Source organism: Gymnoscopelus braueri (genome assembly GCF_963280865.1).
Source record: "Gymnoscopelus braueri genome assembly, chromosome: 22".
NCBI classification, from domain to species: Eukaryota; Metazoa; Chordata; class Actinopteri; order Myctophiformes; family Myctophidae; genus Gymnoscopelus; species Gymnoscopelus braueri.
This window is the reverse complement of record NC_137624.1, coordinates 2,436,650-2,454,081: the sequence shown is the minus strand read 5'-3', so window position 1 is coordinate 2,454,081 and position 17,432 is coordinate 2,436,650. Positions and strand designations below refer to the sequence as shown.

Here is a 17,432-nt window from a genome sequence, read left to right as displayed (position 1 = left end):
GGAAGGTGAAGGTTATGACAGGTTTCATAGAGATATATTGGTTCCGAAGGCAAGTAGTAGTGCGTGTGTCCATCCGTCCGTGCGTCCATTTGTCCATGCCTCTCTGCGTGCATGCGTCCGTGCGTCCGTGCGTGTGTCCGTGCGTGTGTCTGTGCGTGTGTGCTCATGTGTTCATGTCATTGATTTGTTTGTGCACTTAACTGAGATGAAGCAAATTCCACTGCCTTGCTCTCGGTCTTGCTGGAGGCTAGGAGGCTAGGAAGATAGAAGGAGGCTAGTATGCTAGGAGGCTAGGAGCCTAGTAGGCTAGGAGGCTAGGAGGCTTGGAGCCAAGGAGGCTAGAAGCCTAGAGGCTAGGAGGCTAGGAGCCAAGGAGGCTAGGAGGATAGGAGCCTAGGAGGCTAGGAGTCTAGGAGGCTAGGAGGCTTGGAGGCTAGTAGCCTCGGTGGCTATGAGACTCTGGAGAGACTAATACATTTACAGAATAAAGAGATCCATGGTACACTGTGGTTTGTGTGTGTGTGCGTGCGACAGACAGACAGACAGACAGACAGACAGACAGACAGACAGACAGATGGGGGAGGGGGGGCATTACTCTTTACATTAAAACCAGTCATGCGGAAAATGAGAGCAGACCTGGGCCACCATCCTACCCACCTGACACCCCCCCCCCTCTCTTACACATACACACACGCACGAACGCACGCACGCACGCACGCACGCACGCACGCACGCACGCACGCACACACGCACGCACGCACGCACGCACGTGCACACAAGTCCACAGGCGTTTCCATGTGAGGAGGGAATTACTGATCCTAGATCAGTTCAGACCAGTGGAGGATAATTGTCTTTTAATTGTCGGCTAAACGTAAAAATGAAAGGAAAACTTTACCTTTTTTTCACCACCATCACCATATATTGGTCCTCGCTAAAACGCTCACTATGGTTGTGATTCCCAAACTTTTTAATGTCAAGGACGTCCAAAATGACATATATTTGGCTACGGACTCCCCTCTCATATTTTGTGCCAGGGACCTCCAGAAGCAAAGATTTGAGTGAAACGTGTTCGCTTTAAATACATACACTATGAGCTTGTATATCTGCTATTTTAGAAAATATGGTTAAAGTGGTTGAAATGATTGTGGCACTATATTAACACATTTTGCTTAGGACCCCTGGGGGTCCCCGGACCTCACTTTGAGAACCAATGCACTATGGGACACAGAGGGGCATGGTTCGAAAATGTGCTGATGACATCATCGGTTGTAATTTCAAACAAATCATTTGTATTTGCTGCAAGACACAATGTTGTAAAGTAACTGAGTACATTTACTCAAGTACTGTACTTAAGTACGATCTTTAAGTACTTTTACTTTACTGGAGTATTTCCAATTTTCCATACCTATACTTCTAAGACAAAAAAAGAGAGGAAAGGAAGAAAAGAAAAAGACCATTACTGCATCAACAGTTATCGAAACTATACTATAGAAACTGGTCAAACATTGGCCAAATTGTCACTAAGACAGAGGCAACATTTGCACCTTCTCCTGGAACACACACTGGTTCCAGCCGGTTGAAGGGGAACCAAAATTAATTTCTCATTGCCAGATTGTTGTTGTTGTTTTTTTGTTTGTTTGTTTTTATTACAGTTTTATTTACAGTGAAATAATATAGCCACTCCTTTACCCTTACATGTGCACACGCACACACGTGCACACACACACACACACACACACACACACACGCACACACGCACACGCACACACACACACACACACACACACACACACACACACACACACACACACACACACACACACAGGAGAATACCTCGGTACATGAGAAATAAAGATACATTCTTTCTAGATCTTATACAACATCCAGAAGATACACAACTCATTATAAAAAAAACAAATTTCAAGTAAAACTAAACTTGTTGGGGAACAAAGCGCATGTATTTCAAAAGGTTAAATGTAATGTCACGTATAATAATGACACGTTGTGCCCTATATTAGAGATGGAGCTGACAGAGCAAGTACTAAATTAATTCATCATAAGAATGCATGGAATATTTGTGGATTTTTTTTCATTAATGGGATCAATTGACCCTAATTGTACATATTTTTTTGAACAGCAGCAATGGGGACGCATAACATAAGTAATACCACTGATCAATATCGTCGTTGTCGGGTGGAAACCTTGTATGTCCAAAACTGTTACTTTCCAGGAATAAAATGTAAAAAAAAAAGACCTGTGTTCCAATAGTCTCGTGAGACTGTTGCCTCCCACAATTTTCAAATGTTTACCTCATACAGTCTGGAGCAGGGGTGGGCAACTTTGATGATAGAGAGGGCCACTATATTTCCACACTCACTCCAGAGGGCCACAATGCACATACTGTACAGAAACCTCTTATCTCCGTATTTTAACTTGTTTCATAATTAATGCCCTACTTTGTCATTCTAGTCACACGTAGCAAAAATAGCCGATCTACAAGCTCAAAACGTGTCGCAGTGCGATGCGTTTTTTTGTTGTTGCTATTTTTGAATTGGAATCCAATTTATTTTTGTGCCATTTTTGCTTTTTTATCTAATTTCAAATGAGGCGTTAACGCAGTGGCGGAGCGTCCGGGGAGGCCAGGGAGGCGGCCGCCTCCCGGCCCGCGACCCTCGCGGGCCCGTGCCGTCAGATAATAAATCGGTAAAATCAGGCAAAAATAAGAATTAAACAACATAACCCTAACCTAACCCTACCCTAACCCTAGAACCGAAATAAAGTGACAAAAAGCCCCCCAAAAAGTGACCGAATCCGCCGAAAACCCGCAAAAAAATGTGCGCGTGCGCTTCGCGCACGCGCCCGGGATGTGCACCCACGCACGCGCGCTGCAAGCACGCTGCGCGCGCGTGCGTGGGTGCGCAGGGGGGGCCTGATCACTGTGCTGTGCCTCCCGGCCCGGCTTTCAGTTGTTCCGCCACTGCGTTAACGTGAGCTTGTAGATCTGTAATTTTTGCTACTTGTGTATGACACTACAGTATGACAAAGTAGAGCATTCATTTACAAAGAAATCGTAAAAAGTTGAAATATGGAGATACATCAATGCATTCTTTGGCATTGAAACAGTTGGCACACTTGGCCCTGAGAATTATCTATAAAAGTAGATGTTTTGCCGTTTGCCGTTTACATTCCAGTGATGTTGATGTTTTTTGTGTGTGGTTCTTTTGCACCTTTATTCCGCTTCTGATATAATTTCTTCATATCTCCATATTCTAAATGTGTATGTCTTGGGGGTTTTTTTCTCGAAATTAATGCCCTTCCTCCTCATACTACAGTGTCACACAAAAGTAGCAAAACATAGCAGATCGACAAGCTCATCGCAACGCGTTTTGAGATTGGAGATCTGATATTTTTGAATTTAAAACCTGATAAGCAACCTTATTTGGACATATGAGTTTTTTTTCCACCAGAGGCAACTATATATATTAGCTTCTACTATAGCCACAATAGCTTTGCATTTAAACTCTTCGCCACTAGATGGCGATGCCTGCCTCAGAGCGGCAGACTATTATAGTGGCAGAGAAGTCACAGATGTGGCCATTGCTCCCCCCACCCTCGCCCCGCCTTTTGTTTTGCCTCTATAGAAGGGAAGGAGAGACCTCAGCTGTTGAAGGAGATTCTCCATTATAGGTCCAATGTTCTTTTAGAAAATCATTTCCATTAAAACATGTTTTTTTTAAAGGGAAGCGGGACACAAAAGAGAAGGTCAGGTGAAGCAGTGGAGTGGAGAGAAAGACTGTCAGGGCCGTCTGTCTGTCTGTCTGTCTGTCTGTCTGTCTGTCTGTCTGTCTGTCTGTCTGTCTGTCTGTCTGTCTGTCTGTCTGTCTGTCTGTCTGTCTGTCTGTCTGTCTGTCTGTCTGTCTGTCTGTGTGTGTGTGTGTGTGTGTGTGTGTGTGTGTGTGTGTGTGTGTGTGTGTGTGTGTGTGTGTGTGTGTGTGTGTGTGTGTGTGAGTGTGTGTGTTTGTGTGTGTGTGTGCACGTGCGTGTGCACGTGGCGCGCGCGTGTGTGTGTGTGCGTGTGCGTGTGCGTGTGCGTGTGCGTGTGTGTATGTGTGTGTGGGTGCACATATGTGCATGGGTGAGAGAGAGCATAATTTTAAGGCATTATTATAAAGAATGCTTATTGTATATAGTCGCTGTAGAGCTGAAACGTCGTATCTCCATATATTATTTATCTTAAATTAACGCCCCACTTCATCACACAAGAGTGTAGCGCAAAGGTAGTTAAAATAGCCGCTCTACAAGCCCAAAACGTTGAGCGCTTGTAGATGTTCACTAAAAACTATGTTTTGGACATACAAGGTTTCCACCAGACAGCGACAATATGAATTGAAACCGAGGATTCTATTTGATAACAGAGGTGATGAAAGTCTCTGTAGTTTTATATAGAGGGGGGACCTGCCGTCCAAATCGCTGAAATCCTTGTTTTAATTTTCATAAAACAGAGAATATGTTTGATATGGTGTTTACTAGGTGATTGGACGAGACGAAACGCCCAATTCATAATTTGTCGTATACGCCAGTGTCGCTCGCTGAAAATAGACGCGTTTGTTTGAGCTTGTAGATCTACTACCGGCGACACCGTTGCATGACAAAGTATAAACCATGCTTAAAGGAGCACTTCACCCATTTTCAACCTTATCGGCGTATTATTGGTCCTCAGTAATGCTCATAATAAGATGGCACCATCTCTGTCTACTCACTCTGTGTCTCAGAGGAGGGCTGAGGACAATTCAGCAACCTGTATACTAGTGACATCAGAGTGAGTAGATGGAAATAGTGGCATCGTATAATGAGCATTAGTGAGGACCTAGGATTATATGAAGATAGGTTGAAAATGGGTTGAATTCTTCTGATTGCAATGTGATTTTGTTTATGGACATGAATTGTAGTTTACATAGGCCAGGCAGCATAGAACAGGGGAACCGAAATATTGTTTGGAATTAAATGCTTTCAAGATAAAAAAGAAAAGAAGAAAACAAGATAAAAGGTAAGAAATTAAGAGTATTTAGGGTTTCCCTTTTGACTTGCAGACTCTGTCTGTCTGGAATGTGTTTCCATGGCATTTAGAGTGACATTACTTTCTGTATATTATCTATATTTCCAGACCATTGTTCCAGGAGGATATGGAGGCATCAAGTATTACTCATGCCAGAAGTTATACTCCGTCGCATGACAATGTTGCGTGCCGTAAAATTAGCCGATCTACAAGCTCACAACGCGTCGCAAATGCGACGCGTCGTGAGCTTGCAGATCGGATCATTTTGGTGCGCGACACCGCCCTACAATGAATTATAAATTGAGCGTCTAAGTCTTATTTCCGGCGAGCCACCCGACTCTCCACCGCGTGTCTCGCTCCGACTCCCCATCTCCATTCCGTTCTAGATCGATAAAATCGCTGAAATCCAGTCTGTGGTTTAAAAAAAACGTTTAAAAAGTCTGAACGGCGATTCATGTCCGATTCGTCTTCGGGAGTCGTTTGGACTGAAACGGAATAGGCTCTATGCACAGCAGCCATATTGTGAAGACATTCAGAGGTGTTACCAATGATACTAATGAAGGCTCTGTTCCATTCTTGTCAAACAGAGTCAGGGTGCTGATATTGTGCATGTTGGCTCACTGGAAACATTCTGCTACACCAGTGGGTCTAAAATTGGGGTCCAGGGACCCTCATGGTTCCTTAAGGGCTTTCCAAATGGCCCCTTAGGGGTGTGTAACTCTGAGAGTTTACAAATGGAACCAAATGGACCCGTAAGGGTCCATTTGGTTCCATTTGTACACTCTCAGAGTTATGGGGGTCGTGGAAATTTAAAAATCTGAGAACCACTGTGCTACACTAAATGAACAGAAGAAAAGGAACAGAGCCTTCATTAGTATCATTGGCAACACCTGTGAAAGAAGTGACAATATGGCTTCTGTTGCATAGAGCCTATTCCAACCCTCTTTCTCTCTGCGCTGCGGTTTTACCACACGGTGGTCTCTCCCCCCATGTCCTGACCCTGGTGGGACATGGGAGCGTTGCCGTAGCTGGAGTTACTCGCCAGGGAGAACGGCGGGCTGGGACCCCCTCCGTACGCCTCCCCGCCGCCGCCCCCGGGGGGCACGGGCTGCAGGGAGCCGGGCAGACCGGGGGGCTCCGGGCTGGGGGTCTCGGCGTGGGAGATCATGTCCGTGAACCTTTGGTCGTCCGAGGAATGGTGGTGGTGGGCCGACACAGAGCCCTCCAGGGTGGAGCCGGGGCCGCCGGAGGAGCCCCCCAGGATGTACGGGGACTCGGCCGGAGACTGGGCCTGTGACGAGGGGGGTCCGTGGGGGAAGAAGTCGTAGGTGCCGCCGGCCGGTCCGTAATAGTCGCCCTGGTAGTCTGTGGGGAACACAATTCAAACAGGGTTAGGGCTTCGAACGCGGTGGTTCTCAAACAATGTTGAGGACCCACAAATGTATATGTATTTGGCCACAGACATAGCCTGGTAAATCCCTTCCGGAAATCTCATTTGCATTTGATTTCAGGAATTGGTCTGGCATGAGGGCCTGTTTGGGTTTTTGGCTGTGGGAGCTGGACGGGAGTAGTACCGTTGACTGACAACCCCTTCAGCCAATCAGCAGTTCGTTCCACCACCACCACCACCACAGAGCAACGTGGCGCAAGGAGACTTTTGAAAGGACCATGCCGAAAATAGGTTGCTTTATACGGATACAAGAGCATCACTGCCCGCCCCTGCCGGTTCTCAGATAAAAAAATTAAAAAAGCTCTGTCATGATTAATTAACCACATATATGAAGTTAAACAACTAAATGCGATCCAAAGAATATCTTAAAAGTAAAAAATACGTTTGAGAGCGTTTTGATGCTTTAAAACAGCGGAGACTGCACTCGGCTCCGTTCGGGTTCACCTGATTGACCAACGTGCGCTGTCACTCACAGAACAATGAGCGAGGACGTTGATGGTCCATTTTGTGGACGACACAGAAATGCCCAGATAAGCTCTCAGGCCAGACCCAATTGCTGAAATCAAATACAAATGAGAATTCCGGACTCAGAGGGGGGGTTTACCAGGCTACCACAGACCCCCATCTGAAAATATTTTGTGCCAGGGACCCCCCATATAAGATTTGTGTTGTTAAAATGTTTCACAAATATTAACTTTTTGTCTTTGCAGGCACACTTCCAATGTGCCTGCAAAGAACTCTGTGCCGTGCTATGAGCTTGTATATCTGCTATTTTTGAATAGCCAAAGAAATTGAAAATGACACAGATGCTTTCCCGGTCTAAATGGGTTAAGCTTGCACTGCTGAGGGTGTGTATAGTGTTGTATATTGTATATGGTATGTTATATATATATATTATTTTCTTTTTGCTATACTTTACTGATGGTGTTACTTTGACTGCGATCACTTTCAGGATTTTCAAGTGGGTTCTAACCCGAAATGATGGAGCGCACACTGGCATTGGGTTTTGAAAAAAGCAATTCTCCAATGAGTGCCAATTGGGTGTATGGGGGGGTGTTTAAGAATTAGCCAATCAGCGCCACAGACCGTTGTCAGGAACAATAGAAGTGAACTGTTCACAGAAGTTGACAACTGAGATGACTGGTGAGGAGAAAAAATGCTAAAACGTTCCATTACAATTATTCGTTCATCAGTTTGTTCAGCGCTTGGCTGGAGCTCTGCCTGCACTCACTGTAGTCACTCACTGAACTGAAACAGCCAGCCATACTGGCGTACTGGATCAATCAACGCCACACGTTCAGCCAAACGCCCCCTCAGGCTGTGGGATCTAAACACCAGGCACTTGGAAATGTGCCTCATACTTCAATAATGTAAACGTGTTTATTTAATTGACGAATGGCCCCAAACCACACAGTTTACCAAGAGCACCGGGTATGTTGATCTCTAGTAGTGATTGGTTAGGGAAAATCAAGTCCCTCAACCCTTGTAAGTCGCTTAGCTTCAGTCTGATAATCAGGCAACCACTTCTTTGCACCATGTAGCCTAATAAGCCTGTAATAGTACTAATAAAAGTTATTCTGTTTCTGATTCAGAATAGGAATTTGTGTGGTCAAAAGTACACCATGTTTCTATGAGCATATTGCTGTGCAGTGAATTCAATTAATTGCCTCACATCAGTTAATTTATGTACTGTTCTCATCATCACTACTGTTTGTTAATTGACACAACAACCAGTCTGATCACATCATCAAATTAAGAGAGAAAGCAAGCAGCCACAATCATTGATCTAATTCTGTTGTCCACTTCATTCTCCTGTTACGTTTTGTATTTATTTTATTTACTCTGCCGTTTATTCGTTCGTTCGTTCATTCATTCATTCCCTTCAGATTCAGAGTGTTCCATAACCTCAGCCCCCACATCAGAGTAGAATAGGCTATATGCACAGCAGCCATATAGAGCGTCGCAGTTCCCGCCCACTTCCTGTTTTTTTTGGTGCCGGAAGAAAAAACTCATTTTTTGTTGAAAACGGCAAAACAAAGGGTATTTATTAAATATAGTATATCATATAATTAAATATAAAATAAAAAAAAATCACAGAAAAAAACGTTTTATGGTCATGATTCATGTCATCTCGTGATGGCTTGATTCGAGGCTTAAATTAATAGATATAAATATTTTTGGAAATGTCAATGGAAAAATGCATTGAGTTTTTTCTTCCGGCACCAAAAAAAACAGGAAGTGGGCGGGAACTGCGACGCTCTATAGGAAGGAAATTGGGCCTTCACAGGTGTTACCAATGATACTAATGAAGGCTCTGTTCCATTTAGTGTAGCACAGTGGTTCTCAAACTTTTTTAATTTCAAGGACTCCCATAACTCTGAGAGTGTACAAATGGCCATTTGTACACTCTCAGAGTTACACACTCGTAAGGGACATTTGGAACCCCCTCAAGGAACCATGAGGGTCCCTGGACCACACTATGAGACCAGAATGGAACAGAGCCTTAATTAGTATTATTGGTAACACCTGATATGGCTGCTGTGCATAGAGCCTATCCAGTCCTGACTAAAACCTCCAGAGCAACCTCACTTTTATGATGCAAACATTATGCTACAGACACTTCCGACGTCAACTTGAGAAATATGACCACAACGTCTATGTTGGTCCGAAGCTCTATAACACCATGGCTGGCATTTCCAAGCGGTCCAGATGCCAGCGCTCTGCCATCCTGGGACCCTTCCAGAGCATACTCTGTTTTAGACCGCTGTCATCAGACACACTAAAACAATGCAGTGGGAGAGTGGGAGATGTCTCCTCTCCACATAGCTAACCTCGCATCACCAGACTTTCCACCTCAGAGGAAAGCCTGGTATTTGTGTGATACGGTCTAGGCCACGCCTACTGAAAAAGAAAGGAAACAAAACCTGTGGTTCTTTTCGGTGCCGCTTTGTTTTGGTTCCCCCTGTTAGCAGTTAAATGCTAAATCGAGTATAACTACTAGTTTAGTCTCGCCAGTCTTCTTAGTCTTCTACAAGCTAAATTACGCCGCATCAAGGTTTTTTTTTTTGGTTGGCCCTATAATTAAAAAGCCATTGATTGCGGGGAATTATTTTGGGGTGATGCATGCACCGTGGTTCCGGCTTGTGCGAGTTCCGGCCGCCTGACCGGATCAGAAACCCGAAAATGGTATTGATCCCAGGCTACATAATCTAGGATCGTCTTCTCTCTGCCCAGACCTTCAGATCCACCTCTGACAAAACCCTGGAGATATGCTCAGGTAGGTTTGTTCCTCAACCAAGACATCTTGTGACAATCTTGTGACATCTTGTGTAGGGTTGGGATCCTTTAGGATTTTAAACGATCCTGATTCCTTAACGATTCCAATAAGGGGTTCCAAATGGACCCTTACAAGTATGTAACCCTTGTGGGTCCATTTGGTTCCATTTGTACACTCTCAGAGTTGTGGTGGTCTTTGAAATTAAAAGGTTTGAGAACCTCCGGTATTGTGATTGCTTAGCAGAACGTTAAGTCCACATACCACCTCTGACAGTGTGATTTTAAAAAAACGGTTTCCAGAAACGGTTCCAAATGTGATGGAACCCGATTCCAAGGATCCTCAATGTTGGATCCGGTTCCTCCGGGGTTCCTCTGGGTTCCAGATCCCAGCACTAATCTTGCGACATCTCCAAGTACAAATCCATAAATCCATCCCGAAAGCCCCTCAGGAAGCCGTTTCAGCCCAAACAGCCGGCCTCAACCCCGCAATGTCAACACAATGTCAAATGCGACGGCTTAGACGAACATGTGTGCCGCTTTCCCAAACTTAAAAAACGGTGAGCCTTGCGGCTGTCTCCCTCACAGATCACAATCTGTGGCCGACTTTCTGCAGACGGCGCCTGATCAGAAAAAAATTATAAGAAAAAAAACGAGTCCTTCAACAACAGCCCTTCATAAACCACAAGACGTGTTACAAAGACGTGTTGAAAATAATTTCCTCTTACTAATCACATAATCCAGTGGTTCTCAACCTGTGGGCCAGGCCCCCACAGGTGAGCCGTGAGGATACTGCGAGTGGGCCCCCAAATAATTTGCAAAACGTTAAGATTTTAATGCTAAAATCACATTGATATCTTAAAGGTAGGGTAAGTGATATTTTTTGGTTAAAACAAAAAGTATTTTGTTAAAAGGTTAAAATACTATATTCTGATAGTAATCATTGCTATAGAGTGTTTGTTCAGTAACAGATGTCTCCCTGTCTCTCCAGCTCTTTAATAAACAGAAAATACATTTTTCGGTAGGTGTCAAAATCTCAGCCAATCAGGAGAAAGTACCCATTTTTAAGCTTAATTTGTATAGTGTTCCAGTTAAAATGTTGTCTGCTCATTTCTTAGTGTCATCACTTCCAATTTCACTTGTTTAATCTATATCCTGATTGAGTTCTCTGTCCTGGTTGGATAAAATTGGAAATGAAACTACAAAAAAAAAAAAAAAAACTACAAAATACATTTTCTGTTTTATAAAGAGCTGGAGAGACATGGAGACTTTTTATATGGACAGGACACTCTATAGTAACGAGCACTATCAGAACATAGACCCATTTTGCAATTATTTGAATAATTGCAAATCACTTACCCTACCTTTAAACGCACCAAAGCTGCCCCCCACCCTCACCACGTTTAAAACCACACTCAAAACGCAACCCTACCTAATAACCTCATAACCTATTTTTTTTTTTTTCTCTTACAGGTAGGGTAAGTGATATTTTTTGGTAACTTTTGTTTTTTTGTTAAAAAGGTTACTATATTCTGAAAACAATCATTGCTACAGGGCGTTTGTACGCGGTCACAGGGGTCTCTCCAGCTCTTTAGTAAACGGAATATAGTACATTTTCAGGTAGGTGACAACATTTAAGCCAATCAGGAGAGAGCACTGAAAATGCATTGTCTGTTTAATAAAGAGCTGGAGAGACATGGGAGACTCCTTTTACTGAACAAACTCTCTATAGCAATGAGTACTATCAGAATATAGAGCTATTTAACACTTATTGTAACTAAAGTAAACTTAAGGGTCGTCTTCTCTCTGCCCTCTACCTTAAACTGTTTTTTTGTTTTTTTTCCGAATAAAGCTGTTTTGATTCTGTTTCTGTAAAGCGACTTTGAGTACCTATGTATGTATGTAGTATTAAAAATGTATGGGGGGAAAAAGTCATGTTTTTTTCTTGAAAATCTTGAAAAATGTGTTTTCATTATTATGACAACAAATAGGAACGTATATAGTAGCCTAAATAATACTGTATAATAGGCTACTTCCATTGATCCTAGCATGAACACAATCAGATTGATTGATCATTGAAATAAACATGATCTGAAAGTGCAGAATGGCTGCTGTGTGAAATTATTTTCGAGATTTTCAAGTGGGCCCTGAATCCAGAAAGAGTTGCGAACCACTGACATCATCTCTATAGTCTAATGTTAGTCTTATCTGCACAATCTGACGCTATAGTGAGATACAGTTCCTGACAAGGCTTTCACCACAACTGAAAACCCGAAAACCTCTCACAACCTGCCAACAGAGCATAAATCACCTGGAGTTTTATTTTATTTTTTATATCATTGTGTGTTCCACATCCCACATTGTCAACAACACACACTTCCCCACGTACAGTAGGTTCATACTGCCAACGCCTCAGTTGTACGTCGGTATCGCGCGGCGAACATAGCACATCTACCAGCCTTCATCTGCTATTTTTCAAAGTGTGACAGCGCCTTGCGACAAAGTGTAAATCAGGTCCCCTGTGTCGGATTAAGTACACATAAAGCAGATTTCACAAACTAGATCTGCACAACACAATTCTGTGTCACCGATCTGCAATAGTTCACTGTTGGTACCACAATGGGGACCCATGTATTCCTGTCTTAATTCTGTTGTTAAGCCGTGAGTGACGTATGCGCCCTGTCAGAACAACTTCCGGGTCCAAGTGTGTGTTTTGCCAATATGCACAGTGCTGTGTCCCTCACTGTTTTAACAGATCTGAGACTAAAATAACGACGAAAGTGTCATTCTACCGCTTTCCTGGCAACGACAAAGAGAAGAGGAAATCGTTATTCTATATATATATATATATATATATATATATATATATATATAAAGTATATATATATATTGTATAAAAAAATAAAAATATAATATTAATAATAAATAATAATATATTCATGAATATGTATATAAATATATATATATTAGCCTACTTTTTGCTGTCTATAATATTAGCATTACGACCCTTTTTAACCCTCAATGGTTCCTTTCTGAAAAAGGAGGTTATTGTAAAAAGATTTACGGGTTACAACATGTTTTTTTACAATGAAGAGTGGACGGCGCTTGGTGTCGGACTACAAAAAGACTTAAACACAGAATATCATAATGGTCAAATGTTGATCTGTGGTTGAGTCTTGGGTTGTTTTCTACCTGGTGGTCACCATAGGGCCATTTCACTAACTAACAACTACATAAACAGATACATTGATGCAAACAAAGTGGATCCTTCCAATATATTAAAAACAAAACCAAATTCATTTATTCTTGGAATTTGAAAGTGCAGCAGTGTTACACTGAAATATGTGCCCTGTCAGATTCTGTGATGTTAGGGACACCCATTAGGGTTGATATAGTAATTATCAGTAATTATCATAGATTAATATAACATTAATATACTGTATAATATAACATTAATATATAATACGATAGATTAAGAAAACATCAATATTCATTTCAATTTCACAAAAATAAGTGACAGGACTGATGTTTATATATTTTGTCGGAATATGCCTTGCTGCTTTCCAATTTGCATCTCTTCATGTGCTAAAGAGTGCTAGAGAACGGATGGAGAGAGAGACAAAATATAATTCCTGGTTCCACACTCAATGAGCAACTGAAAAATATGATTCAATGTTATGAATTATAGATTATAGATTCTACCCAAACGCAACATCGCATTGTGGCCCCTAGTTTGCCTATTTCACTATAGTTTTTAAACCACTTACCCATTTAATCCGGGAACTCTGTCATTTTAGATTTCTTTGGCTATTCAAAAATAGCAGATCTACAAGCTAATAGCTTGTAGATCAGACAACAGCATCCGCATTGTGGGGAAAGCTTTCGCAGAAAATATGAGATCGAAAGAATGCGTTGTCGATCGACTATATCCAGCTAAAGCTTTCCCCACAATAACAAAAAACAGATTGGTTAATTCATTGTGTATTTTGGTACGGTTGGGTGCCAGGGAGACATCAACATGTCTCTTTTGGGTCTGGAACCGAAAAGGTTTGGGTAAACCCTGTGATTGAACCCGACAAGGAGGATAATATGAACAGACACACTGTGCATTCCACCGTGTGTCTGTGAGTGTTTGTAACGTAATGAAAAATAAGAATGAATAATGAGTCTGACACAAACAAGCTCATTACCGGATCTCACAAACAAAACCTTGATGGTTTGATCGACCTTGAGAATAAGACATGTAGCAGCGCTGCTGCATGTCTGTGTGTGTGCGCGTGCACGTGTGTAAGAGAAAGAGAGAGAGAGAGGTAAGAGAAAGAGAGAGAGAGAGAGAGAGAGAGAGAGAGAGAGAGAGAGAGAGAGAGAGAGAGAGAGAGTGTGAGTGGGTGGGAGGGTGTGAATAACCTTTGCAGACAGAAATCTCACACGGCACACACACACGCACGCACGCACGCACGCACGCACGCACGCACGCACGCACGCACGCACGCACGCACGCACGCACGCACGCACGCACGCACGCACGCACGCACGCACGCACGCACACAAACACACACAGAGTATTTCTAAGCAGGAACGGGCTGAACATAAGGAGTGAATTCAAACCGTTGTAGCATAACAACAATGCAATGTGGAAGACATAGAGAAGACATGCATAATGCCTGGGTTAGGGTTAGGGTTAGGTTATTTTTCCCTTTTTATGGGTATGTTTTCCGTCTTCAGTTACATGTAGGGCGGATGGCATTTCTTTGCAACACATCGATTATCGCAGATATCTTGTGTCGCGATATCACCGTTATATCGAGGGCCAAATATCGTCACAGTCAGTGTTCATTTTGACAGCAAATTTCGATTTTGTTTTAGTCGTAGTCTTTTGAATAGATTTCCCTTTATCTTTAGTCATATATTAGACATCTGTAATCTTTTACTTTTAGTCTTTTAGTAAGATTTTAGTCGTCTACAGTTGATTTAGTCGACTAAAATGTATTTTTGTAGCAATGCTTGATTTATACTTCGCTGAGTGCCGAAAATATCCGATCTACAAGCTCACAACGCTTGTACATCTGCTATTGTCGGAGCGCAACACACACGCACGCACAGTCAAGCATAAAATGACTTGTCTTAGTTATACTGGATCTCTTCTCCACTAGTCCCTCCCTAACATTGTAGTCCAGTTTGTATTTGTTGACAAAATTGTCAATACATTTAGTCAAAGTTTTAGTCATCATAGCTTAATTTTATTCAGTTTTCGTCAGTGGAAAAAAGGGAGTCGACGAACATTTTTCGTCGTAGTTTTAGTCGACAAAATGAACACTGGATCGTCCCACCCATAACGTTAAACAGATCGTGTACCTCCGTAGTAGCCGTAGGCTCCGGGTCCCAGGATATCGGCGTCTTCCAGCCGGCTGCCCAGGGGCCTCATCCTCCTGGGGCCCCTGAAGAAGGCGTGGCGCCGGTTCCCCAGGGCGCTCAGCTGTTTCATACGACGCTCTTTAGACCGTCTGTTCTGGAACCACACCTATACAAAGAAAACAAAAGAAAAAAAAAGATTCTCAACTGTTTTCATCCCACCCTGTAAAATCCTCAGTGTTCATTTAAAACAGTGTTTCTCAAATTTGTGTGTGTCAAGGACCCCAAAATTGATATATATATTTGGCCACGGACCCCCATCTGATTTTTTTTGTGCCAGGGACCCCCGCCAGAAGAGATTAAAATTATTCAACATTTCCCACATTTTTGAAACAAAAATAGCGGATGTACAAACATGCACATCTGCTATTTTTTAATAGCGAACATATGAATAAAGTGGTTAAAATATTAACTACTTTTGCTGGGGACCCCCTACCTGGAAGTATGTAGTATGACGAAGTAGGGTATTGATTTAGGAAGAAAAAATTAACATAAAAAGTTGAAATACGAAGATACAAGGTTTTTGTCTGACAGCAACAATACATAAATTCATAAATGACCTCAAAATCTCCTCTCAGCCATGGGATGAATAAATAATGATGAACTTCAGTATATAACCCATGAAGACCTGAGGCCAAGGACCCCCAAATGATATGTATTTGGCCGAAAATCTTTTGTGCCAGGGACCCCCCAAGAAGAGAAGATTTGTTAAAAATGATTCAACATTTTTCAAACCCTTTCAAGATTTCTTAAAAAATGTTCAAAAATAGCAGATGTACAAGCCCGCAGCGCAACACAAAGTGACGCGCTGTGAGCTTGTGTCTCTGCTATTTTTGAGAACCACTGTTCTAAATCTTAAGAGTTTTCTGAAAACCGTATGTTGCTATTACAGTATATAGCTAAAATCTATAACGACACGGATGCTTGAATGGGTTAAGGAAGGGAAGAGGAAGAGGGAGAGTCATTTCCATTTCATTATCTGAATATTCTGCTGTGTATAATAGACTATAACAGGTACATTTTGAAATGGCAACCAGAAGGGAAAAAAAAGATCTAACTGAGAGACACAGAGAGCTGTTCCTGTGTGTGCCTGTGGCAGAAGTTTTTTATAATAGGGTTGAATTGTATAGTAAATCTTTGTCTTTGACGAGGAACAACGAGAGATACATAAAAGTAGGAATGTCAACATATGGTGGGAATAGCTTAGCATAATAACACACACACACACACACACACACACACACACACACACACACACACACACACACACACACACACACACACACACACACACACACACACACACACACACACACACACACACACACACACGCAAGCACACACACGTGTTTGTATTACTATACTTGTGAGGACATCAACATTTTTGGACTGTGACTTTAGGAACGCCATCCTATATATATTAAAATTCGCTAATGGGAGGGCGGGCCAGCCACGTCACTCTGACATAACCATAAAAAAAACACGGCCACGTCACTATGACAACATAACCATAAACAAACCACAGCCACATCACTCTGACATAACCATAAACAAACTACGGCCACATCACTATGACAACATAACCATAAACAAACCACGGCCACGTCACTCTGACATAACCATAAACAAACCACGGCCACGTCACTATGACAATATAACCATGAACAAACCACGGCCATGTCAATCTGACATAATCGTAAACAAACCACTGCCACGTCAGTTCGACATAACCATAAACAAACCACGGCAACGTCACTATGACAACATAACCATAAACAAACCACGGCCACGTCACTATGTCGATGCAGCTGCGCCCACATGTTGTTGAGTGTGTTGCCTAACCTCAATATGTCATCAAGGCATCAGGCTCAAACAAATCAGTCAGCTCGATATATTTGGGCAAACAAAGGAGCATGCCCTTATATGGGCATATACTGATGACATCAGTGATCTCCATACAGAACCGCCGATCCAACCAATATGCCGATATATGGGCATTCCAAACATGCAAACATGACCCGCTTTAATTACTTCAGTCTATATTAGTAGCTTAATGACTAGTATTAAAATTCTATTGTCTTTTCTATGTCCAATGTATTTGTATTTAAGTTCAAAAAAGTAAATCAGGATTCCAATTCAAAAATAGCTAAAATAGCAGATCTACAAGCTCAAAACGTGTCGCAGTGCGACACGTTTTGAGCTTGTAGATCGGCTATTTTTGCGGAAATACGGAGATAAGAG

The 17,432-nt window shown here is 42.4% G+C and overlaps 1 protein-coding gene across 1 annotated transcript in view; it reads right to left on the bottom strand.

Moving 5' to 3' along the window:
• Positions 1–6,020: 6,020 nt before the first annotated feature.
• lhx5 (LIM homeobox 5) overlaps positions 6,021–17,432 on the bottom strand; it is a gene marked incomplete at both ends in the record, with an annotated part of 23,954 nt that continues 12,542 nt past the window's right edge. The window contains 2 exons of the mRNA XM_080419271.1: positions 6,021–6,421; positions 15,135–15,300. Coding sequence (XP_080275397.1) covers positions 6,021–6,421; positions 15,135–15,300 — 567 coding nt within the window. The remainder of the gene's footprint in view (positions 6,422–15,134; positions 15,301–17,432) is intronic.